Source organism: Lipophrys pholis, assembly GCF_963383615.2.
Source record: "Lipophrys pholis genome assembly, chromosome: 9".
NCBI lineage: Eukaryota > Metazoa > Chordata > Actinopteri > Blenniiformes > Blenniidae > Lipophrys > Lipophrys pholis.
Window position 1 is genome coordinate 13,818,959 of NC_137639.1, and position 26,693 is coordinate 13,845,651.

Below are 26,693 nucleotides of genomic sequence, written 5' to 3' on the forward strand. Positions count from 1 at the left end.
GCCCGTCACACAATGTTTCCAGAGGGGAAAGGAATAGGAATAGGAGGATTTGGAGCTGGGTTTTAATTTGAGCGTTATTTAAAAAAAAAAAAAAAAAAAACACTGTATAAATTTATGAACCAGTTGGATGTTGTTTTGATATATTTGTTGAAGTTTATATATTGAGAAATAAATATTATTATTAAACAAATAAAACATATATTACCAAATTAACACACACAGAAGTACTGAAAATTGATACTGTTGACGACTGGTATCGATTCCCAGGTATCGGGTATTGGTACCGTATTGGTTCAAAAGTGAAAGGTACCAATACCTATCCTTCTTTGGCGTCAAATAAAAGTCAACTCGTGCACTAAATTCTACAGATGGGATGAAAAAAAACTTTAGCTAATTTTCATTTGCTTCCTGTTCGTGACAAAATCCCAATACAGAAGAAGAGTTTATTTGGCCCAATCTGGGGATGCACAGAGAGGAGAACAGAAAAAGACAGAGGAGAGGCGTGGGGTGTGAGGCATAGAAATCTTATCCTGGGCGGACCCCACCCCGACGAGCCTGCCCCCGCTGCTGACTTGCACTGGTCCCACTTGTACGCTGTCCGAAAATCCTCGTCAGAACCCAGAAACGTATATCTGCTTCACTAGAAAATGATCCAGGGTGGTCTGAACCAGCCCTAACTGTAAGCTTTATTAAATGGAAACGTTTTAAGCCTAACTTTATACATACAGACTGTGTTAGTCACCGTCTCTGAAACTGGGAGCTGGTTCCACATGAGAGGAGCCTGATAGCTGAAAGCTCGGCTTCCCATTCTACTTTTGGAATACTGAACAACCTCCAGTAAGCCAGCACTATGAGAACAAAATGTTCCTCTGGAGTAACATGATACTAAAGGCTGTTTTATGCTTGACGCACGTGCGTGTTGTGCGGAATCAGCACGAGAAAACGCGTGTGCCATTTACACTACAGGCGGCTCTCACTCCCAAACTACAGGGGGCAATATATTGCAAACACACTTCCACCGTAGTATTAGATTAGAGCAGAGGTAGTAGGCTTGTTCTCCTCGACACCAGCAGGTGATCCTGCGAGTGAAGAGCGGACCGGAGCAGGACACGGCCACTTGTTGGCCATTGGCCATCACTTGCGCTGCAATTTCAGCTAGAAATGACCTGAATCGTTATGCCTCCACAGAGACGTGAACTCTGCAGGACAATGTGACATCCGCGCCAATACATCTGCTTGAACAGCCTCATAAAGCCACTGCTTCCTTTGTTTTGGTCTGAGATAATTTCCAGCATGTCGGCAACAACACTGTTAAATCAAATGTGCCGATCCCTTGATGCTCAGTGCTGAAAAGGTTCATCATCCACTGCAAAATAGCAGATTGAATAAAATAACATCTTAATGAATTCTTGGGGAAAAAAAGAAGAAAACCACTCCAATGGGGAGTCAACTGTAACCCAATAACATGCCAGCCAGGGTCACTACCACCAGACAACAGTGGCTGCATGTGGGATACACAGTCGTCCAAAGTTCTAAACAGTGAATCACTCAGTTTGATCTGTTCCATGAAGCTATCTCTTTGAATTAATCTTTCCCTCTGTTGAAGTCTGACACTGAAGCAAATTGGCATCTATGAGTCAAATTTTGTGTTTTCCGTGTCAACGTGGATGACTTTATGCTTTCTAGTGTCTTTAAAACCAAGTCTTCAGTCCTCCTCCTCTCCAGCTCCTTTTTTCCACACGTCTTCGTCCATGAAGTCAGAAAATCAGAAACCGCACGGAGCGTTGATGTGCCGCTTGAACACGTCCAGCTTGAAACAGCCTTAGCGGCTCTTTAAAATACAATGGAGCCTGGTTGTTAGAGCTTTATAAGTCAGAAGAATTTTGAATTGAATTCTGAATTTCACTGGAAGCCAGTGAAGAGAAGAATATTGGATTGATGTGATCTTTCCTGCTCGATCCTGTCAGTACAGTAGCTCCAGCATTTTGGTTCTATTTTGAGATTCTTCCTAAAATAATATTTATTGTCTAGTTTAATAACTGTCTTGCTTTGTTTGCTTTTAGGACTTGGCACCCTAAGCTTCAGCTTCTTGTCCTCGGCAATCATGGCTCATGGATGGAACTCGTACTATCATAATGTCCCACCCATGTCATCGGACCCTGGAGCTTCAAGGAGAACATCCGATGCAGAAGGAACTCTTCCGAACTACATTGGGCAGGAGTTTTCCAACCCAGTGACTTCACATGATCATTTGACTAACTCAAACTATTGCACAGACTACTACCCAAATACTGGGATTGCAAATTCCAACTCGGACTGTGTTTACCAGAGATACAGCAGTGAAACACGGTGGCAAGCTGATCAACAAACAGGTAAAGGTTACTTGCAAAGATGTGCAAAAAGTGATATGCCAGATTTTGCCACAGGTGGATTACAATCCTCAGAATTTAAAGATTTAGGTTTTAAACAACAATGTGGAATAGCAGATACATCGTTTCTTGAGAACTACTCGGATGTCAGCAGTGGCTCAGATGAAACGAAACCATCCTGTGACTATGAGGCAAGTAATTTATTGGCAATATCTAAAATGGATCTTCCTCCAGAAAACACCTCTTCAGACTGGATTTCAACTCATACTGGAAGTATGACTTATCCAACTGAGAGTGCTGCTGGGTTAGAGACTGATTCAATCAAGGCATCAGGAAAAAATGTTACGTGGACACAAGACAAAATGGACAGTCAGGGAAATAATGTTGAATCTTCTACAGAGAATGGTCAATCGGTCACTACCTCTTACATGACCGCTACAAAGTTTGACACTGCACTTGTTCAAAATGATTACGACCCCGAGAAGAAAATGACAGATTTTACTCAAGAGAAATGTTCAGACATCTCAAGAAGTGGGAATGGAAACGTGATTGGAGACAAAATCGCTGCATGTGCAGATGATAATGCTGGGACAATGAGCATAACTCCTCCAACTGATGAAAAAGATCTTTCAGGTCAAAAAGTAATGCAAAAGAAGCTTAATTCAGAAAATGATGAAGTCGAGCATCTGAAAGACAAGTCGGATAAAAATAACATCAGCAAGGAGGAGAAACCTAAAAGTGAGGTCCTTGTGAAAGAAACGTGTGTCTCAGGTTTCTTAAAAGAGATTTCAGACAGTCGTCCAAGCCATGAAAACATAAGCCCTTCGGAAGGCAGCTTGCTCGCCAACATCTGTAGAATGGACACGGATCTCCGTCAAAATGAAAGCAGCATAGAAGGAATGGCAAAGAACAATCTTTCTCCAGATTCAAGTGATACTTGTGTAAGTGTGTCTAAAGAAATCCCTGCCTGTGAGAATCAAGGTTTGTCCAATTGCTTCGAGTCTTCCTCACTTTTGCCCAACTCGAACACCAATGATAATCTCCATCCTGGCAATGAATTGGCTGGTGAAGAACAAAAGATAGGAGAAACCGCAAAGACAGATGGCAGTGAACCCAGTTTCCCAAATGACAGTCCAGCTAATGATACAGCAGGCATGGATATCGGTCAAGAAATGAAAATTACTATTTCATCAGAGCAGAACACCACAACCTCATCTGTCGATCAAAATGACTGCGGGTCCAGTGACAATGTGCAGAACGTTGGTCTTCTCCCGGAATCCTGCTTACAGCCAGTCACACCAGATTTGAATGAAATGGGAATTTCAACAGCGCCCGAGAGAGCAAGCCAAGAACCTGAACCAGATGGTATCAGTTCTTCTGTGACAAGCGACGACAGCGCACCAAGTGCTTTCAAAAGTTTGGAAACCTGCTTGCAACTCATTACATCAAGCACAGATGTACATTCTTGTTCAGACATGGAATGGACAGAACAAGGACTGAATTCAAATACTAGTCCTCTGACTGATCAGCAAGATTTGCCGTCTAAACAAACCGATGCAAAAGAAACACTAAGTCCTTGTGAGAATGTTGCTGAAAATGCACAAGACTCATTTAAAGAGATGAACGTATCTACGGAGGAGCCATCGCTGTCTGACACACTATATGGTGAACCTTTGTCCAGAGAAGATTCTTCGTGTGATCCTGATGAAACGGCGCTAGATTCAAGTCAGAATAATGATGGAGACGATGACGAGCTTCATTCAGAGCGCCAAGTACCCCAAGTAAAGTTCTCTGCACAATTGAAAACGTTCCTGCACCCTGTTGTGATTTTGAAAAAATTGGAGTCAACAGATGGAAGTAGTCATTTCTATCATTGTGCAGAGTGCTCCCACGCAACATCAAATGTAGATGGTCTGATTGCACACCACCACTGTGCCCATGCAATGGTCGACATCCAATTTTGCAAGACTTGTCATCTCTATCCGATAGGGAAGGAACAAGCTAAAAAACATGTGTGTGGTGTAATCAGTAAACAAATGGAGATCTCTGCTGATGAAGAGCAACAGAAAAAACCTAACCTTGGCCGCCACAAATGCAATATATGTAGGAAAAGATTTGGAAGAATAATGCCTTATATCCAGCATATGCGAACTCACACTGGCAAAACACCATTCAGGTGTAATGGATGTGGCTTGTATTTTTCACAATCTTGTTCTCTTAACAGACACAAGAGGTTCCCTGGGAGATGCAAGCAGTCCAAACATTCTGAAACCAGTTCTGATACTGTTGGCACTAAAAATCCAATGCCACCCAAAAAGGATGGAGTAGAAAACCGCAAACGCGCAATCATTCAGGAATGTTATGTGAAGCTTGTTGACATTGCCAGGACAACTGAATGTTATCTATGTGGCAAAAGCTACCCCTCAGTTGCAAAGGCGAACAAGCACCGCTATGCTGTACACAATATGAAGAGTGTTTCAATGTTGTTGAAACATTTTGTTGCAAAAGCAAAGAGCGATCTGAACAAAAAACATAAATGTCCTCTTTGTCCACGGCTTTTCAAGTACTCCTACAACAGGGCTCGGCACTTGCGCGACTGTGTCAGGAACGCAACATACAACGGTAAAGGAAGAGTTAATGGTAATTATCGGTGCCCCTTGTGTTACACAACTTTCAGTTTACCACACAACCGATACAGACATATCAAAAGCATTTGCTTGCGGGATTGTCTCAATCGACTTGCAAAAGAGAAGCAAGAGCCCATTAAACAAAAAGCGGACAATAAGCCAAAAATACTTGTACAGGATAGTAAACAGAAAACACAGCCCGAAGAAAATGAACGGAAAAAACACACACTCCCAAATTCAACAGCCAAGTCTGAGCCACGATACAAGTGTGGTCTCTGCCCAGCAGTTTTCCATCATCCTTCCGGGAAGTACAAACACAAAAAGAAACATGAGTTATACCAAGTTTCTGGCAAAATTATCAGATACAGGAAATCAATTTTTTCTGTCATGTCCAAGCCAACTGTTTCAAGCAGTAAAAAGACTGAAGAAAAAAAGGACAGTTTGATATCAACTGAAGAAACTAGCCCGGTTACCATGAAGTGCCATTTTTGTGATAAATGTTTTGGCACATCAAGATCACTGACGAAACATCAAGTCAGGCACCGTGGTGAAAAACCATTCCACTGTCTGGAATGTGGCAAGAGATTCAAGAAACGTTGCTACCTGGTTGGTCACAGAAGCGTTCACCAGAAAAGAATACAGTGCACTGCCTGCAGAAAGATTCTACCGAGTATCGGAGAACTGATCCAGCACCGAAGAATCCAACATCCTAAAAAAGGATTGATCAAATGCCCAGAGTGTCCTCAAGAGTTCCAGTACCCAGTATATCTCCGGCGACATTTCACTGTTCACCAAAACAAAGAAAACAAGCCGTCCCAGTTTGTTGAAATGCCATCCGAAAAGCCACAGCAAAGCTTGGAATTGAAAGAGCAAACCAAATCAAAACTGGGGTGTTCTTTATGCAAGGAAGAATTTGATGATGCCCAAGCGCTCAGAAAACACACTCTCACACATATATCGGGGTCATCTTCAAATCAGTGTCCATTTTGTGAAAGGCCTTTTAGCTGTCGCCAGTATTTACTGCGCCATATGCTCCAACATACTGGAAACAAAGCATTTTCATGTACCAACTGTGGAAAGCAGTTTTATCGGCTCATGTTCCTGAACCTTCATAGTGAGAACTGTCTACCAACCACCAACCAACTTGCCAAAACTAAACCCACGAAGACAAAAAGACCATACCTTTGTTCTTGTTGTCCACGGTCGTTCTCCAAAAAGATCCGTCTGAAAAGTCATCTCATTGCCCATAAGAAAAACACTCTGCAACTATGCTCAAATTGTGGAGGGCACTATGGAGTTAATAGATTTACCCTACATTTAAAAGAGTGTACTGGAACCACAAAGAATGATGGTGGCTCATCATTGCCCCCTGTTGAAATTTCTATGAAATACACTTCACAGACAGTCAAAGATGAAGACAAAACACCTCGACAGTCCGAGGCATCCAAGCTGCTTCCGTTGAAATGCCCTCATTGCCCAAAGAGGTTTAAGTTTAAATCAATCCAGTTGAGACATCTTGTTTCACATACTGGTGTGCAACCCTATGCATGCGCGCACTGTGATAAAAGATTTGGCAGTCAAAATATGTGCACGCTGCATGAAAATCTCTGTGATGGCATTTCCAAGGATAGGCTGTTGAAACCTAAAACTGATGCTGTAAAAAATCAACCAAACATGCCTCCAATTGAAAAGACAGCTGATCATTCTCAAGCTGATGGTGAAGCAGAGTATAAGTGTAAATTTTGCACCAAGACCTTCATGAAACCACGATCTTTAAGACGTCACATTCTAACCCATAATGAGGTGAAGCCATATCGCTGTAAAGCCTGTGATGGATGCTTCTCAAGACATGATCATTTGAAAGTGCATCAGGCCCGTTGTAAGGGAAGGAAAAGGCGTTTGGAGGTCTGCATTCCCAAAATCAGTTTAGATGATGTGGGCAAGGGTTGGCAAATTAAGTTTGGCAATGATGCTTCTGACAAAAAGGATACCTTTGATTGTGAGTTCTGTACTCGAAACTTCCCTACTGAGTCCAAACTTTCTCGACATGTGACTATGTTCCATACGACAAAGTTATTCAAGTGCTCACGTTGTGGTTCAGCCTTCTCTCATGAAAAATCTCTGAAAAAGCACAGAAAGGTAAACAAGTGCAGGAGGCCTTCCATGCAAGAAAGTGCTGTTCCATTTGATGGTACTGATCCGGCAGCAGAAAATGGGACAGGACAACTTGATAGAATGAGTAGAGTACTTAAAAGGATCCAGCCCAGCTTAAACAAAAAGCACAAGTTTGGGTGTAGTTATTGCCCTCGTGTGTTTGCAAGTGGCTCACACTTAGCTGTGCACACCCGCCTGCACACAGGAGAGAGACCATATTCCTGTAATTATTGTGGTCAGAAGTTTGTCAGGAAGGATTATGTGCAGCGTCATTATCTGAAATGTACCATGAAAAGGCAGCAAGGTAATGTCCTCTGTGACAGGTGTGGAAGCTTTTTCCCTGCAAACAAACTTGAAAATCACAAAATGAGTTGCACTGCAACATCAGGCTCCTCCGCATCAGAGGTTAAACGGACACGGCAATCAACCCCTGATAGCCCACCCAAAGGCTTTTCATGTGCATACTGCAGTAAACGTTTTTTGCTTTTTTCACAACTCCAAGAGCATTTTTTGGCTTCACACAAGGTGGAAACAATGGAACCACTGGCGTCAACTGCTCCCCTTCAGCAACATCTGTCTAACATGCCAAACGATAAAGAAGAGACTGCAGATGCAAGTTGTGATGAAGGCCCCAATGATGATGCTGTTTCAGACAGTGAACCGAGTTCACCACTTGAAAGTAAGGTCCCTGAGAAGTTCTTCTGCTTTGAGTGTAATACATCTTTTGCAAATAAAGCTGGACTAATGGGTCATCAGCGGACACACCAAAATCCAAACCCTATCACCTGTAAAATATGCAACAAAACCTTTGGGAATAGACTCCTCCTCAGAAATCACTTTAGGAAATGCAAAAAAAACAATATTGCGACCAAACAACCAGAAGGTCCTTTGAAAGCCACATTAGATTTTGCAGTAAATGACTCTGTTCTTGTGTTTAAAGAAAAATCTGAAACCACTGGCAGCGGGGTTTTGCAGACCAACTTCTCTTGCAAAGATAGCTTGTCTGAGGAGTCCTCACAAGATTCAGAAGGAAGCCAGGAGCCCAGTAGCTCGAGTAAAGAGAAGAAAGAAGTGCAGTATCAGTGTTCAGAATGTGATCAGACTTTCACAGATGGTCTAATCCTCATTAGTCACCTTGAAGATCATGGAAGAAAAGAGCAAGAGAAAAAGCGCAACACCTGCACCAGATGTGGCCGGGTTTGCTCCAATCAAGCAAACCTCGAAAAACACATGAAGATGCACGGAATTAGCAAGAATTTTCCCTGCCCTCAATGCTCCAAGATGTTTTTCACCATGACTGATCTTGAAGATCACAAGACTTGTCATGATCCAAACAGACCATATTGTTGCAAGCTTTGTTTTCAGCGGTTCTGGACACGACCATCTTTATGTAATCATTACAGCGAAGAACATGTGGATGATGCATTTACTTGTCAATTCTGCAGCAAAACGTATGCAGCCAAAAAATCTCTGACAAGACATTACAAAAGATGGCATCCAAAGGAGCAGAAAGAATGCAAAAACACAGGGCACGAGAAAGGCAACGACCCACAAAATCCCAACAGTAAAGTCAGTACAAGTGGCGAAAGTGAAAAAGAGGATAATAGTGGTGACGAGGGCAGTGACTCTGACTTGGCACCATACTTCCCCTGCCATGTGTGCGGCAAGACATTCACAACATCAGAAAATCTTGAGGATCATCAGTTGTGTCACCTGGGTAAAAAACCACATGAATGCGCAGAGTGTGGTAAATGCTTTTTCCAGCCATCCCAACTGCAGCAGCATCGGAGATCGCACCAGTCTGAATTCCAATGTCCAACATGTGGAAAGGGCTTCGTCTCTCGGTTTGCACTGCGGAGACACAAACAGGGTCATTTCAAAATTCATCCCTATCGTTGTTCCAGATGTCACTTGACTTTCAAATGTCAAGCCCAGCTCACAGAACACATGTACACTCACCGTGACGACAACTTCCCGTGTGACATATGCAATCAAGTATTTGTTTCAAAGAGTAACAGAGCGGAACATCGGAAAAGCCACACCGTTTTTCAACATCACCCCCTCCCTCCAGTTTCACGGGCAGAGCAGGAACCACCCACTCAAGTTTCTGAAAGCTCATTGGGGTACTCCACAGAATTTAAATATCGCTGTGGTGTTTGTCATGAACGTTTCAGAGATCCAGAGGAACTCTCAGAGCATGGGTGCATGGTCGCAAAAGAGCGGCCATACTCTTGCACAGACTGCGATAAACATTTTCTTCATGCGTCTCATCTGAAAAAACACAGGAACACCCACCTACCATCAGTGTCTGAGACTAAATATCCATGTAAACAGTGTAACACTGCTTTTTATTCTACTAAAGACTTCCTCGGTCATCTTAATAACCCTGATGACATTGTTGTAGAAATCAAGCGTGAAAGTGACGACGAAGGTGAAGGACCTATACCTACATTCATATGCCCAGTCTGTCACAAGTGTTTTCCCAGTGGCATTGAACTGATTTACCATTTCCCCACACATCCTGATGGTGCTTATAAATGTGAAAAAAGGGTTCCTCCCGAGGAGAACAGAGTGAAAGACCATGGGGGCTCTTCTCAGACGCCAGCTGTCGCAGTAAAATGCACAGACTGTGGTCAGAGCTTTTCAGGGGATGATGCCTTTCACCAGCACAATTGCTCCAGTCGACGGCAGGCAGTTGCGCAGTCCAGTTTCTCAGAACTGCCAAGGGGTGCTTACTATCGACGAGATGAGGAAGCGGACGTTGATGTTACAGGAGAGGAGTTGTACAACTGCCCTGCTTGCTCAAAGCAATTCACGTCCAAAAGCCGCCTTTTGGAACATCAAAATCTGGACCACTCTGCCGGCAAGCCATTCAGATGTGAGATTTGTGGAAAATCGTTTGCCAAGAGGCGCTACCTCACGAAACATCAGTATATTCACCGTCCAAATACGGCCGTTTCACACACACCTCAGTCTCAAAAGGGAGTGTTAAACTGTCCTCGGTGCAATGCCAGTTTCAGTACAAAGCAAGATTTGTCCGAACATATGAGACTGCATGCTGAAAACGAGGTTGGAGAATATCGCTGTGACATGTGCTATAAGTCATTCAGTCTGTGGTCTCTTCTGAGGCAGCATCAAGAAAGTCATGTTGGTGAGGTGGTATACGAATGTACAGAATGTGACAAAGCCTTTGCTTTCCCTCACCTACTGGAGGAACATCAACAAACTCATGCTGGGTCCTCTCGGTAATGGCTCTTACATGCCATAGACCTTTTCTTTTACTGGCCTAATTGTAACTAAAGTATGTTGAACTCCTTTTCATGCCTTATGCCACCTGTTGTACCCTTCTGCCCTTGTTGTATACGTGACTCTTATGATGTTTGTTCTTTTCACTTTTAATGGAATTGTATATATTTTGAGTTGTGATAGTGGGAGTTGCATACAACAAAGTAACCACATAGTTTTTTGACAGTGTTTATAAATGTTCGACGAATATAAGTTGTTTGAATGCAGAGGAAATAAGATAAAAATGTCAGAATTCATACTCTGATTTTTGAAAATGTTTGAAAGTCATTTTTGTTGACAGTTTATGAAATAGACTATGGTTTTCATGCTTATTTTAATTCTCTACTATTTTCTGTACTGCAACTGTAGCATAGATCAATTTGTATATTTCATTTTCTTGCCATTAGATTTTTGTTTTCTTCTAAATTGTATCTTGTACAGACATCCACTAGATCCTCCTGAAGAATATTCTTTTCACAACTTGCGGTTGTTACTTTTGTTAGGAAATTTGTGTTGATGCATTCATTTTAAGAATAAAGTCAGCAACAAAAAGAATCTGTGTTGCTTGTTTGTTTATGGTCTATTTTGGGAAATCTCAAAATGTAGAAGGGCTGGTAAAGAAAAATTTGCCTGAGGTAACAACAATGTCTTAACTTTAACCCATAGTGTGCTAATAAATATTATTAGTTTGAAAGTCCCATGGACGATTCCCTAGTTAGAAGTAAGACATATAAACTTGTGTGAAATGTTTTCTCTATTTTTAGTGGTGCGCCATTGACTAGTAATCACATTTAGAATAGAATTTTATCGTCATTCAAAATGCACACCATAGGTGCACACATGGTTTGGATAGCAACAGTTAAAGCAGAAGTCTGTAGAAAATCTAAATGTTTAAAAACAAACAGTAATAAAGTGATAAGGCGCTCAGAAATACTGCTCTGAGAAGATTATTGCAATATTATTGCACTTGAGAAAAGTTATTGCACTAGATTATTGCCTCATCCTCAAACCTGACAAATAGGCAAGACTATGTGCAGTTGAGATGTCTTTCTTCTGGCCTGAGGTAGGAAGCCTTTGCCGAGTCTGACTGTCGTGCGCCTCAGGCTGTGGTGCCTCCTACCTGAAGCCAGCAGAGAGAATTGTCAGTGATGCGGATGTGTGCAGTTTCTGATGTTTTTTTGCGTTTGGCAGCCATGTCCTTAAAAAGAAGAAAAGTCCTGATAACCTTCTATGCCCATCCTCACTACTCTCCGGAGGCCCTCTTAGTCTGCAGCTGACAGCTGCCACACCTTGCAGGGGTGGGCCTTACTGGTCCTGGAGGGCCGAAGTCCTACGCGGTTTTAATGTGTCCTCACTTCAACACTGCTGATAATGATTGGCTTGTTATCAGGCTTTCTGCTGAGCTTCATCATGATACATTCATTAAACTCTATTATCTATATTGAAACCATGCAGGACTGCGGCCCTCCAGGACTAGCAAGGCCCACCCTTGCTATAGACAGATGCCATTGGTTAGTATACTCTCTATGGCACTCAAGAAGAAAGTGGTGAAGATGTCGGCAGGCAGATCTGTCCTCATCCTGGGGAACAAGAGCAAACGCTGCTGCTATTGCTTTTCCAGCGCTGTGGTGTTCTGGGTCAAGGTTAGATTGTTTATGTGCACTCCCAAGAACTCTGTGCTTTCTACCACCTCCACTGCTGTGTTGTGAATAATCAGTGGAAAGTGGGCCCTCCTGAAATCAACAATGAGTTATTTTATCTTGTTGACATTTAGGACAAGTTTATTCTTCCTGCACCTGTCAACCACATGCAGCACCTCCTCTCTGTAGGCCCAGACATCATCATTTTGAATCAGGCCCACTACTGTAGCATCGGTCAGTCAATCAACATTTATTTATAAAGCCCTTTACAACACTCAAGGTGTCCAAAGTGCTTTCCAGTAATAAACAGACAGTAAAAATAAGAAAGAAAAGAATTAAGACAACAAGAGCAAAAACATACACTATATCAACAGTAAATACAAATCGAATCAAAATAAAATAAGCCAAAATGTCACCATATTCACTATATCCCCTGGATGCTTTATGATGTGGCTAGTAGGGACAGAACAAGCAGTCATGAGTCATCAGTTTGAAGAGTGATGGACTTAGGATGCAGCCCTGAGGAGAGCTGGGTGATGACTGAGGAAGTGTTCTTCCCCACCCCACTTCCCCTTCCAGTTTCCTTCCAGGTCCTGGGGAAGGCTGGTGTTGAATGCTGAACTGAAATGAACAAACAGCATACATGGGTGTTGTTCTCCTCCAGGTGGTTAGGGCTCAGGTGGAATGCAGATGGAATCACATCCTCTGTAGAGCGGTTTGGATGATAAGCAAACTGCAACTGGTCGAATGTGGAGGAGAGGTGAGAGGTAATGTGCTGCTTTATCAGCCACTCGAGGCACTTCATCATTATGGGATCGGTGCTATGGAGCAATAGTCATTTCAGCTGGTTATGGAGGGAGGTCTTATAAATGTCTGTCAGAACCAAACCAGCTGGTACGCACACTCCCTGACTACTTTCCTCGGAATGTTGTCTGGCCCTGCTGCCTTATTGATGTTAGATTTTTTTCAAGGTTTTCCAGGCGTCAGCTCTTTAAAGCTGCAGTGCCTGCTCACCCAGCTGTGGTGCTGTTTTGTCTCATCGTGGTGGTGATCAGCACCTCAAACATGCCAAAAAATAAATAAAATGTAGGTCAGTTTAGAAGTCAGGATCATGGAAAAACTCCCGGATTTCGAGTCTGTGGGCACACTTTGGTTTCCTTGTGGCATGGTCGAGATTTGCTCTTGCTGATCTTGCAGCCTCTGCATCACCAGATTTAAACGCAGTGCTCCATGCTTTCAGCATAGCGCATACTTCTCCCGTCATCCAGCGTTTGTGGTGTTCCCGATGACACCGACATCCTCCATGCACTTCTGTATGTATCCTGACACAGATGTAGCGTATTCATCCACACTGATGCTCTGGTTGTATTTTGCTGCTGTTCTCAACACATCCCAGTCTGTACACTGAAAACAGTCCTGTAGTGCCTCCGCAGCACAATCACACCACAATCTCACCTGCTTCACAGAGGGCTTCGCTCTGACCAGCAGAGGCTTATATGATGAGAAAAAGCATGACTGTGAAGTGATCCAAGGAGCCAAGGTGGGGGTGGGCTACTGCTCTGAATGCCTTTTCGGTGTTGCTGTCAGCCAGGTAATGTATTCTCTCCTCTGGTTGGAAAGTCCACTTATTGGAACTGGGTCAGAGTTATTGGTGTGCATCAAGCTGTTCAGGTAGAATCCTAGCCACCAGAAAGAAGCTCAGCCATAACCTTATGATGTGTACCAGAGCTGCCAACCGTCGTCAGCGACTGCCTGCCTATTCTGTAACGGGTCAAAATAACAAAGCCAAATGAGCTTTTAGTATAAGTAGTCTATTCTATTTGAATTCACCAGCTTGGACAGAAAATGTGACGAAAGGGATTAAATAAAATAGTGTCATGCTGGACAACTGCAGTGATACTACCTTGTTTATTTTAGTGGCTGGTTCCCTGCAGGAAATCGTTCACCTTGAAGTAATCGGTCTGGCGAGTTGACAGGCCATCGAGTCATATGGTTTTGTGTGGAGAACTCAGCTGCTGGCATTAGAGCAGTAGAAACATTTATAATGGCTTTTGCCATTTTTATCAAGGCGGCATGATAAATCAAGCCAATCAGCTGCAGAGAGACGTGCAGCTTTTCGCTACTCCCCTATCACTGAGTGAATATATCAGCTGAGGTTTGTATTGACCTGGGAGCACACACACTTCCATTATCAGCAGCAGCCTAGGGGCACACACACCTCCACTATCATCATCAGCCTAGGAGCACACACACCTCCACTATCAGCAGCAGCACACAATATGCTGTTTAAATCAAGTCTATGCCCTTTGCATGAGAGAACTTGGGAACAGTGGTACAATTGATTAAAAGTATGTGACACAGTGTTGTTGTTTTTTCAGTTCAAACAATAAACTTAAATAAAGGAGAAACAATGAATGCAAAGAAAAAAAAGAAAATGTGCTTGAAAAGGAGTATGAAGAATCATAAGCTTATTAAATCCTCCAGTTCATCAGTTTGCATCCTGTGATTTTTCTTCAGTCAAATCACCATAAACCCAAATGATGACAACACACAGCAAAGAAGCAACCAACGAGTAAATAAACAGGTTGTCAAAAGAAACAAACACCTAGTGCATATTTCACTCTTCTTCCCTGTACCTAGTAAACACAATTTAATTGTACTGCTGTGTGAACTGCTTCATAGTTGGAACCTACCTAACCTCTCATGTGTGTGTGTGTGTGTTTACTCAATTCAACTTTATTTATAAAGCATTTTTAAAAAGAACCACAGCTGAAAAAAAAAGTGCGACCAATAAAAAGGCAGCAATATAAACAGGTGCAAAACCTCCAGCAGGGTTAAAAGCCGAGTAGTAAAGTTGGGTTTTTTAGATCAGTTTTAAAAATGAACATGAATGAAGTGGTTTAGTGAAGCAGCTCGGAGAGGTAAGGCAGGGCGGGGCCGTTGAAAGTCATAAACAAATGAAACAATCTTAAAATGAATTGTAAAGTGTGCAGGCAGCCCGTGGAGAGAAACCAGAACCGGGGTTCTGTGCACCCTCAGACATTGTTCCAGTGAGCAGTGCAGCTGCACCAACTGGAGACGTGCGAGGGAAGATAGGCTGACTCCAACATGAAGGGCATTGCAGTAAACGAGCCAAGATGCGATAAAAGCATGAATTACTGTTTCAGAGTGCTGACGTACAAGAGCGGGCTTCACCTTTAACAACTTTCTGAGATGGAGGAAGCTTGATTTAACCACTTTGCGCGTATCTGTGGGTGCAGTTTGAAATCACTGTCCATTTTAAAACCCAGAGGTTCAAAACTGTTGGCTTCACATATGAAGCTTTAGGACCAAACACCTCTGTTTTATTTTTCTCGTTAAAACTTGAAAAGTCCAGGGCCATCCAGTGTTTAATGTCATCAAGACATAGCAACAGAGATATGAGTGAGAAGGCATCTTTCTTTTTCAGCGATACGTGAATTATAATCTTAGGAATACATTTTATTCATAAGCGCCTTTCATAGCATCCAAGGTCAATGTACAATGCAGTTAAAAACAAGTAAAAAAAAAAAAACATCTTAGTAGCACTAAAAAACAAACATTCCTATTAAATGAATATTATATTAATTAATATTCCAATTGAAAGGAATATGCTCACTTAAAAAGATAGGTTTTAAGATGAGATTTAAAATGTCCAGATCTTCGCCGTTTCTGATGTTGGGTGGAAGTGAGAAGTGGGGGCCGAGCGGCTGATGGCTCAGGACTCCACGGTGGTCATGTGGGTTAGGCTGAGAGCGGAGGCAGATCTGAGAGTGTGGTTAGGTGTGTAGACGTGGAGGAGGTCAGTGAGGTATGGAGGAGCGAGGTCATACAGGGCCTTGAATGTCAGAAGATTTCCCAATGAATGCATTGTTGAATTGGAAGCCAGTGGAGTTTATGGAGAACTGGGGTAAGATTCAGGTGGCAGCACTTTGGACCAGTTGGAGTTTATGGATGGATTTGAGAAGGAGTCCACACAGAAGGGAGTCGCAGTAGTCCAGGTTGGAGGTGACCAGGGCGTGGACCAGTGTGGGAGAGGGAGAGAGAGAGGCGAAGGCAGTTGATATTACGTAGGACTCAGGTGTGTCTAAACTCGGTCCTGGAGGACCGCTGTCCTGCATGTTGTAGTTCTCCCCCTGCTTCAGCGTACCTGAATGTAATGATGATGTCATCACCAGGGTTGTGAGAAAGCCCAATAGCAAGCCCTTCATTGCAATCACATGTGCTGCAACTGGGTGAGAGCTAAACCCTGCAGGACTCCGGCCCTCCAGGACCGAGCTTGGACATCTCGTAGGTGGAAACGTGCTGACCGAGTGATGTTATCGATGTGAGCTTGAAATGATAGTGTGCTGTCGAGGATGACACCCAGACTCTTAACCTGAGACGAGGGAGAAACGGAGAAGCTGTCAACAGTGAAGGAAAAACTGTGAGCTTTTGATGCGGGCGGACTTGGAGCCAATGAGGACAATCTCAGCTTTAAACTCTGTTCTGAATCTGGCTATCGTCCTCAGCAATGAAACCAGATGCCGTTCTTTCTCAGAAAGGAACCCAATGGAACCCACACATACAGTCGTGTGTGTGTGTGTGTGTGTGTGTGTGTGTGTGTGTGTGTGTGTGTGTGTGTGTGTGTGTGTGTGTGTGTGTGTTCATCAGTCTCATGAGACCGCCACCACACCCTCCAGTCGAGTAGGTGTCGGTACTGCCCCGTGCGCGCGCGCTCGCCGCTTCACGCTCAAAGAAGAAGAAGAAAAACAGCGCTTGAGTGTCTTCCTCTGCCGGAGGCTCTGCGCATGCGCCGCATGCACCGCTTGGCGCCTGCTGCAGCTGCAGCCCCGCTCATTCTTCTGCTCGGCTGTCTCCCTCCTGGCACAGCATCACGTCTGTCCACAGCCGAGCAGAGCTTTGGTTCCCCGGAGAGCCGAGCTGCTGCTGCCGCTGCTTGCCCTCGCCTCTCCTCTCTTTGTCCGTCCTCTTCGAAGGAAAATGTCAGCGCTGCTGTGAACGGTGAGTGTCTGAGGAGCGGAGCGGCTGCTGCCGCTTCATAGGTCGCCGTCGCGAGCTCTCCAAACGTTAGATGCTCCCTTTTCTCCGGCCTTCCTCCTGAACTGACCCCCTCCTCCTCTTCCTCCTGGCTGTCTCGAGCCCCTCTCAGAAGGACTCGGACTGATGGCTGCATGGTGGGGTCAGAGCCCAGCTAGCGCGCTGCTAACCGTGTGCTCATTATTGCAGTCGGCCAGCCGCACACTGGAGCGACTTTAAATGATTCTGATTATACCCTCTGCATAAAATCCAAACTTTTAATACATGCTTAAAAAACCAACCCAAAACCAATGTCTTTGATGAGTGCACGAGCCAACTAACGTGTTTGTCATTGTGATTGCATCAAGTCAAGAATCGAGATTCAAAACAATAAACAAAACAATGTTGAATTAATTTGCGTCGAGTTTACTCTTTTAAATTGAATCACCGAAACAAGTCAGCATTTTAATCCTATTCATCGAGATAGTCCCGTACGTTGCCCCCAAATCTCGGCACAAAAACGACATTTATGGCACACCTGAAATATAAAGAATATGCAAGCTTTTTCTACCGAACGATCCCCAGCATTAGATTTCAATCATTTACGTGTGATCAGCAGATGTAACTAAATTAATTGCTGCTGTAGAGCTATAATAAAAATTTTAAGCATGAATAACTTGGGTTCGAACACCACAGTTACTGTCCACAGTGTGATTCAGTGTTCATGATTACTGGAAGCTGTTATACTGATTGTGAGAAGTACCAGTCTTGGCATAATGTTCCACTTTTTTGCAATAGTAAAGAATGATCAGTCATGTCAAATGCTTTACATAAATCAATAAAAACACCTGTTTCTTTCTTACAGCTGCTGATATATTTTCCACAACATCCGTTGATGCCAACGATGTTGATCGCTCACCCATGAGCCCATGTTGACGATCATCCAGTAAGTCATATTTCTTCGCTGAAATTACCCGCTGTGTTTACAAATCATTTTTCAAGTATATATGCAAACTGCACAGTGGGGCAGTGACAGGGGTGTTGCCTGACCCTTTTTACTGGGGCGTGTGCCGCAGTATCGATGGGCTGCGCCCCAGTATCAGCGGCTGACTGGCCATCGGGAGTACCAGGAGTTTTCCCGGTGGACCGGTATGTTCGGGGCCTGTGCCCCAGTCGAGCTTTATGTCTCGCAACGCCGCTGGGCAGTGGTTGGTGCTCTCACCTCACAGCGACAACGACATGGGTTCAGATAGTGAGTTTCCTCTCGCAGTCCGAAAACATGAATGTGAGGTTCCATTGGGGAGCCAAAATTGCGCCGAGGTGTGTTTGTAAGAGGGTGTGGTTGTTTATCTCTCTGTGTTTACTTTGTAAAGGACAGGTGACCTGTGGAGGGTGTAACCTGCCCTCAAACATGGTTAGCTGTGATCGGCTCCAGATCCTGAACAGGATTAAGCAATATGGATGAAGGGATTTTTGTACCACCTGGCTATTTTACATCCTTTCAGGAAAATGACCTGTTGAAAATGATCTGTTGGCTATAGTACACTATCTGCTACTGCTTTTATATATGATGTATAATTAATTACTTACTAAAATGTTCTTATCTCACAAACGTCACTCTTCACAAACTGCACTAAGAAACATTGACTTGTTAAAATCTAAAAGACTTTTCTTCTGTATGAGGCTTCATTTGCTTTGCAAAATCTGGACCAATAATAATTTAAGAATTAATGTTCTCTGTTGTCAATTATTTTATTATAATTCTTGAGAAAATATGTTGGAAAAGTTTTTTTTCTGTTAATCGGATAAAAAATGTTACCTGTCCTGTAGCCTTGCGCTCATTTTCTAAATGTAAACGACATCAGAAAGACAATAGTAATTAATTTCCTTTCGCAAACAAAATCAGCTTTTTTTTTTTTTTTATTGCTTGAATTGCAATAGCAACATCAAAAACAGAATGTTCTGATAAAGCGTCGCCTTTCTTGGCTGACCTGACGTCAGTACGCTGGTAAACTCATCATATTCCAGAAATATAACAGTGCATCAAATATCATGAGTATTGCCGTCTGGGTTTAACTTAAAACATTATTTTTTTTTTAAATCAAAAGGCATATGATCTAGATCAAATAAACCCTTGTATTAAAATACACTCTTGCAACAACAGACATGAAATAATTTTTTGTTCATTCATAGGATCGTTGCATTTAATCTCCAGTTGCTTGTTTTTGGGTGAAAACCATGCATGAGACGAGCTATTTATTAATTTCTTCACTTGTCCTGCTTGTCAGCAAAGGCGTACAAGATTACACGCGTGAGATAGCCCAAAATATTAACTTTGATGCATAAGTAGTTTTGAACTTGACTTTTAACTCTTTTTTTTTCCCCCAAGAGGCAATTAGTGCATTAAAGAGTATAAAAAAAGCAATGGGATTAGGTATAGGTTATATACAGTGGCAGGCCTGCTGCCAGTAACGGTGTTAGTAGTTGCTATGGAGGTAGTTAAGTGTACTTATAAAACAGCAGGTATATTTACACAGCAGAATGGTTGTTTTTCCACAGTGTAAAGTGAAAATAAAAGTAAGCGTCTAAGTAAAAATTGAACATGAGGACATTGTAACACTGCTCATGAGACAATGTTGCACAAAGCTTCCAGGTATTGTCACCCTTTAGAGGTTTGGAGGAGAACGGCATCAGTCACAAAGGTCGCTCTCCTTCTCAGGGTCTTACTGGCTGTACAACGGAACCTGTGACCAGACGACCGCCGCTCTGATGCAGGGAACAGAGCGTCTGCTGAGCCGCTGAGAATGTGTCGATGCTGCTTGTACACGGTGCTCAGGTGGCAAGCGGGAAGTCCATGAATAAAACCCTGTGCAATGGAAAGTCAGTCAGATTTGTTTTTGGCTGGGAGAAAAGGGAGCCGTTTTCTGAGTAGGCGCATCCTCTGGTGGCACCTCTTCAGGGTCCCCTCCATGTTGGAGGAGAACCTCACGTGGTTGTCATAGATGCTACCCAGGTATCTGTATTCCTCTACAGTCTCGGCGGCCGGGCGGCGGTTCACAGCGGTGACAGCTGCCGCCCGTTCCCCTGCGGCTGCTGGAGAAGGTCACCACCATCTCCTTGGTTTGGTTGTCACTCAGCTCCAGGCTGGAAGTGTCGCACCGCTCGACAAACTGCTGCAGAGCAGCTCCGTGGTGCAGGGCAGTGGTAGACAGCAGAACTGTGTCGTCAGCAAACGTCACCAGGAGACAGGTTGTGTGGATCTGCACTCATCAATATGGAGAGCTCATTCCTTAAAATGTTTTTAATGCATTCTGTGGTGATAGACTTATATATTTTGGGGAATGCTGGTGAGCACGGTGCAAAAGTGGATGTTTTGTGCAGCTGCTACCCCCTGCTTTTTTTTTTTTTTACCAGCTGCATGCCTGGTGGCATTGTGGATGTGATGTAGAATAGTAATATTTCTTTGTATTTTCTTTAGCTTGTACCAAACACCCTTTGCACACTGTGGTTTTCTCTTATTATTATTTCTCTCCCATTGGTTTTTGTGCCCAGTCTTTGACTTGTACCTATTGTTGGTTTTTAACACTGTGTACGAACACATGTTTGTCATTAGATGAAATTATGTTCGGTTAGCCTGAAAAAGACAAACAAAACACAAAATGAAATAGTAATTATTTGTAGCTCAGTTGTTGGTAAAAAAAAAAGAAGGAACAAAAACATGATTTATTACCATCAAAGACACACTGTGATGTGCAGCTACATGACATCAGATGCTAGTTTACTGCATGACAACACGTGTTAAGCCAGTTGGTTGAGCTAAAAAAAAAAAAAAAAAAAAAAAATGGAGGTCATGTTTTCATCTTTGCGGTCCAGGATGTGCCTCAGGTTCAGAGCGTCTCAGCATCCACGGGAAAAGGGAGCTCTGACTCTGGAAATTTGGCATTTGGGGCTCTTTTGTCTATAAAAGCACACATTGAATTGGAAAATTCGCAGTAAAATGAAATGACTCATTAATGTTGAAGAATTGCATTTAACTGTGAAATTAAACAACAAAGTGAGAAAAGATAGACTAAAGACCTTCTTTTGATTACTAAATCGTCGTTGTGTGTAGAAAGGTAAAGCTTGTAACAAAATGTTTATTTGTTCTCTTGCAGGAAACTCTCCTGCTGGACCAGTTCCTGTCGTGATGCTCGGCTTACAAGGAAATGCTTCATCCCCCAAAATGTACCGCTGCGTGGCATGCTCAGCCACATTCAGCGGACTGGCCTCCTTGCTGGTGCACCAAGCAACCCATGCAAGTGCAGCCGCCAAGGACCCCGGCCCAGCGACAACGGAGGCCAATCACCGCCTGCATGAGGCACCATCTGAAAGTACCGGGGAGCAGCTTGGTTCCAACAAAGTCCCGTCTGATGGCGCTTTTTCCTTCTATATCTGTGATTGCGGAGAGGAATTTCAGGACTTCACTCTGATGCTGGAGCATAAACGCTCTCATGTCCCTCAGCTGCAGCAGCCCCCCCACGGTAATGACACCACTCCGCAGCTCTCATTTTCTCCCGCCAGCCAGTCAGACTTGGTCCTCAGTTGCCCCTCTACCTCCATGTCCCCAGCTGCCGAACCGCCCATATTACCAGCCCTCGAAGCAGACACGAGCCAGGAAGACGGGATTGCCATAGTAACCTCTCCTCAAGGCCAGTGTGCACCCCTCCAAGAGGAGGAATGCTTCGAGAACATGTCAACAACGGGAGAAAAAATACCCGAGTGTGATGAGGACTTTGAGGTCGATACAGATTCAGTTCACAGCGCCCCAATGACCAATAGCACGCCCAGAAACGTGGCCCTCATGAAACTACTGGCATCGGCGTACACGGCGCGTCAGTCCCCAAATCAGAATGAAGATTTGGTGGTTCCGAAACACGAGGTTGTACCTGTTGACATAACGCCGGGGGAAAAAACTGCAGAGCCGCCAATTAATGACCTTTCTATTGCACAGTTGAGGCGACTGCTTACAAAACCTGGCATAAAAACAAAATGTCCATCTATCAGTAGAATTCTTGAGTCCAGTAGGAAGAAAGTTGTGTCTTTAACGAAGACTTTCTCTCCTGTTGTGATGCTTGAAACCCGTCAGACGCTTATGGATCCAAGCAGTAAGAGCACATTTGGGAGATATCAATGTGGCCGTTGTCGCAGGGTTTTTCAGAACGTGAACCGATTGACTGAGCATCATTTCTTGCATAAAAAAGAGAGAATTAAATGTTGTCGGCGTTGCAAGCAGCTCATCATTGGACGGATGCCTTTGCCTGATAATCACGTGTGCCCTCAGTTTGCAAACAGGAGCAAGCAATCATCAGGCCCTTTAAAAAAACTCCCGTTTGCTCAAAAACTAGTGCCCTTTCATGGCGTCAACAATACAAAGAAAGTCTTCTATTGTCCATTGTGCAAGCACAGCTACGCCCGGAGGTGGAATCTGAAAACACACAAGTGTCAGGGTCGTCAGTCTCGTTTGTCGGCTCCGAATACGCTATCGCTGAACAATCCAAACGAGCTCAACACGGACGAGGTTAAATCTGAATTTGTTGACATTAAGAGTGTTGGCGTGGGCACTGAACAAGCCAGTGTCAAAGTTGAGTTGACCTCGCCATCTGCAGAGCAGCTGCTGGTTTCTCATTTGGCCTGGACACATCCAGCGAAGCAGTTTTCCCCGTTCCCCACCAAGTCTTCCCTAATGGAGCAGCACGCGGAGCCCTCGCTGCCCGGGATTCCACCTCAGCAAGGAGAAACCAAGTGGGTTCGAGAAGTTAACGATGTAGACCGTAATGAGGCCCGGTGGATAATGCCCCTGGACGACGAAATGGGGATGTTCGGTTCGGCCGAGAAAGCTGGCGAGAACAGCAAAGCTCAACCAGCAGAGATGGCATCTCACGGGCTGCGCTATTTTGTCAGAGATGGTGTGAGACGCTACCCCTGTAACAGGTGCCAGAAAACCTACAGTCGGGCATCAACTCTGAGGCGTCATCTGCGACTCTGCGGATTTAGGCTGCGGGGGTTTGGAAGCGGCCCGCAGGGTGGAAGCCAGGGAGGCATGGCGTTTAATACCAGTCTTGTGAGACCGATGTTTGCATGTTTTGTGTGTGGGAAGACCTTCAATCGTAAAGATAACATGATGGTTCACAGGAAGAAGTGTCAGATGCAGCGAACGGTGACAGGCGTGGACATGGGGGCGGCGCGGCAGAGCGCTCCCGCGAACACGACAGACAGTCCAGCCAAGGAGGACAGCAGTGGTAACTGGGGCATCATGTCACTCCCCTCGGTCCTTCCGAGGAGGGTGACGTGCGAGTGTGGGGTCGGATTCACGTCACCGAGACTTCTCCTTGAGCACTTGCAGAAGCACGCCCAAGAGTCGTACACGTGCCCCACTTGTGGAGAGACCGTCAATTCGTGGGCAGACTATGAAGTGCATCTGCAGATCCACATGCATTCTCGTCATGAGTTGCTGAAGGGATTGCAGCCGCAGCGATCGCAACCTCTTTTGCTGAGGTTCCAGCAACAGCAGGCTCAGCCGCCGCCGCCATCGCAGCAGCAGCAGCCGCCGCCGCCACCTCGGCCAGCACATCCGCTGCCTCAGAAGCAGCTGCGCTCGGCTCCGCTGCTCAACGCAGTCAAAAAGCAACAGCGGATTGTGTGCACTCGGTGCAGCAACAGTTTTGCCACTCGCTGCTCCCTTCGGAGGCATATATCCTGGAATCGATGCAAAGGAGCGCGCATTACCAATCAGTACACAAATCCACCTAAAGCCCATCACTGCTCCAACTGCAACTCTGATTTTCCAAATGCGATCAGTCTAATGTTTCACCAAAGGAGTGGAGCCTGCAAGCCCGCCATCAAGCCCGTTCGCTGCCCTGTTTGCCTTCGCTGGTTTGGCGCGGTGGACAGTTTGCAGAAACACTTGCTCACTCACAAACAATCGGACACATATCGCTGCGACGTCTGCAATGGGACTTACCCAAACCTGAAATCCCTCAAAAACCACCGTCGACGAATTCATCGCATCATGGCTGGAAACACGAAACCAAACACACAAGAACAGCTGGCATCTTAACAGCCCTTCTTTTTTATTCGTTTTTTTTTTTTCCTGGTAAGTGCTTCATTCAGAGTACTTCATTCTGTAATAATTTACCAGTTGTCCTTTGTTTTTATTTTTTATATTACCTTCCAGGATTTACTTCAATATGGCGCAAGCTGTTTTAAATAATTTGTAAATATATCAGTTGCTTGCCAATGTAAAAAAAACAAAAAACTCTTTGATATACTTGCATACTTTAGTTTTTCCAACTCGTCTTATTTAGCATAGCCTCATTAGCCTGTAAACAATTTGAACAGTTTATCTAAGAATTGTTGCTGTAGCTTGTTTGTGTTGTGGGTGGAAATAAACCGTTTGTGGAACCTGTACGTTATCATTTGATAAAGTGTGGAACTCATCTTTATTTACACCTCACGGCCTAAAAGCTGGATTAACATGAACTTTCAGTTACATTGTAAATACTAATTCAACGTGAAAAAACCCGAAATAATTCTGCTTTCTTGAAGCCAAAGATCTTTTCCATTAAGGTGGGTATCTGCTGTGTGTGTATATATATATATATTTGGTTGTTCAATTTTCATACAGATAATTTTACACTACTTCTAAATAAACATATTTTATTAATACTCATAAAGTCAATTAAAATACAATACTACCCGAAAGCTTGTATTATAAGCTCATTCATCCATTTTCATAATCACAATTTATAAGCATAAAACACTTAAATGAAAATGCACTGAAGTAACTTTAACCAATATACAAAGGCAGTTAACCATACATAAACATAAGTATTCATGTAAGTAAACAACTTGAATTAAAATGTGTGTATTTCATTTCCACATAAGAACTTGGGTTGATTTGTTTCTAAAAAAATACATTTTAAAAAGAGGAATATATTTTATTGGCAAAACAAAATGTATAAAACTATAAACATCACACTCTGGATGAATAGGAAAGGAACATATTTTGCCTGCAGAGCAGGCTGCAATGCAATGTGCAGTCTGACGGTAGGTTGAATCACATGCCTCTTGTGGTCAGACAGGCAAAATGTTATTGGCATTCTGTCCGCAGGCTCACTCAGCTCTTTAGCAGCTGTGTTTAAGATGACGGCGGTCCAGATGTGCTTTCTTTGACCTCTTCTGGTAGTTACTCACTGCTGGCCGACAGTGAGAAATGTGGTCCAGAACCCAAAGTAAAATCTGAGTCTGAACTTAGTTTCAGAACACAATTCTCCATCCATCCATCTTCTTCACCACTTCACACAATTTAGAGTTCCGGAGACGATCCCAGCTCACTGGTTGAAAGCAACGTAGACCCTGGACAGGTCTCCAATCCATAATGGCCATCATGATGGCGGTACGTATATGGTATAGAAGTGAATAAAAAATCCAGGTTGGGGAATAATAGTGATGCGGAAATATTCTTTTTAGCTTAAATAAAATTTTGGATTTTTTATTGTATGTTTCAGGTGAATAAATAGACTGCACATTGTGATTATGAATGTGCGATGACATTCAGTTCATGCAGGTGAGAAACAAATATGCAATAATGAAGAACATATACAGTATAAACCAAAGTCAATCTGTACAGACGTTGTTATGACTTGAGAGGATTTATACAAAAACACAACTCGGATGTGTTTTTTTTTATTTTTTATTGTAGAGTTACCAACATCACAGATCTGCCATGAAATCTGCCTTCCCACAGTTCACTTTTGCTCAAGGATGGCAGAGAGGTTTTGATTCCCCACCTCTTTAATAGATTGAAATAAATGAAAATACATGTTTCTTTTCATTTGCACAGATACGTTGTCATGTTATGCATTATGAGGATCAACGTTGCATCAAAAGAGGTGTCTAAATATATCAATGTATCAACAAGGGTACAAAATGTACATGAAATGTACACTGTAGAGACTCCTGCAAAAAAAGAGACAAAAACCAAGTGGCTGATATGGTGTACGGAAATATCTGAGACCAGTAAGAGCTGGAAGTCACCAAACCCCAGTGGGAAATCCCCCCCGAAGGTGGTTGAAAACAACAGGGCTGAGATCCAGTGGGACTTCAGCTTCTAGAATGACAAACAGCTGCTGGCTCACCAGCCGGACATTGTGCTTGTTGACAAACAACAGAAGAGAGCAACTGTGATAAACGTGGCAGTACCAGCTGACAGCAATATCAGAAAGAAAGAACTCAGGGTCAGTTTTACATGGGCACCAGCCCCTGTTGGCCCCCTCCAGAGATCTGCCACTGGCCCGAAGCATCAAATCTGTGAAGAAACAGATTGAGTTAGTTAATCCTGTCCGGAGCTCCATCTCCCCTCTCCTGGGGGTCTTCAAACAACCCCAGACCTCCCTCACACTGTTCTGTTGGAGCTCCCACTCCAGTTTCCTCATGACAACAGGCACCTCAACTCAGATTCACCCCACAAGCTCACGTTCCATGTACGGAAAGGGTCGATAGGGGGCAGTGTGGGGTCGCCTGTGCGCCGCGGCACTCCTTCC

The 26,693-nt window shown here is 43.8% G+C and overlaps 2 protein-coding genes across 4 annotated transcripts in view; both read left to right on the forward strand.

Moving 5' to 3' along the window:
* Positions 1-10,973, forward strand: part of znf1035 (zinc finger protein 1035) — a 24,886-nt gene extending 13,913 nt beyond the window's left edge. The window contains exon 4 of the mRNA XM_080470930.1: positions 2,064-10,973. Coding sequence (XP_080327056.1) covers positions 2,105-10,399 — 8,295 coding nt within the window. The 5' untranslated portion in view covers positions 2,064-2,104 and the 3' untranslated portion in view covers positions 10,400-10,973. The remainder of the gene's footprint in view (positions 1-2,063) is intronic.
* LOC308114228 (uncharacterized protein) lies at positions 2,294-24,570 on the forward strand. 3 transcript variants are annotated; one of them, XM_080470933.1, is made up of 4 exons: positions 16,880-17,097; positions 17,978-18,058; positions 21,267-21,632; positions 21,720-24,570. In XM_080470933.1, exons 3-4 carry the CDS (start codon positions 21,299-21,301, stop codon positions 24,206-24,208), a joined length of 2,823 nt encoding a protein of 940 aa, XP_080327059.1. In that variant the 5' UTR covers positions 16,880-17,097; positions 17,978-18,058; positions 21,267-21,298; the 3' UTR covers positions 24,209-24,570. The 3 variants fall into 3 exon arrangements, with proteins under 3 accessions (XP_080327058.1, XP_080327059.1, XP_080327057.1); XM_080470932.1 differs by lacking the exon at positions 16,880-17,097 and adding an exon at positions 2,294-2,372 and having other exon boundaries at positions 21,267-24,564; XM_080470931.1 differs by having other exon boundaries at positions 21,267-24,564.
* The last annotated feature ends 2,123 nt before the right edge of the window (positions 24,571-26,693 follow it).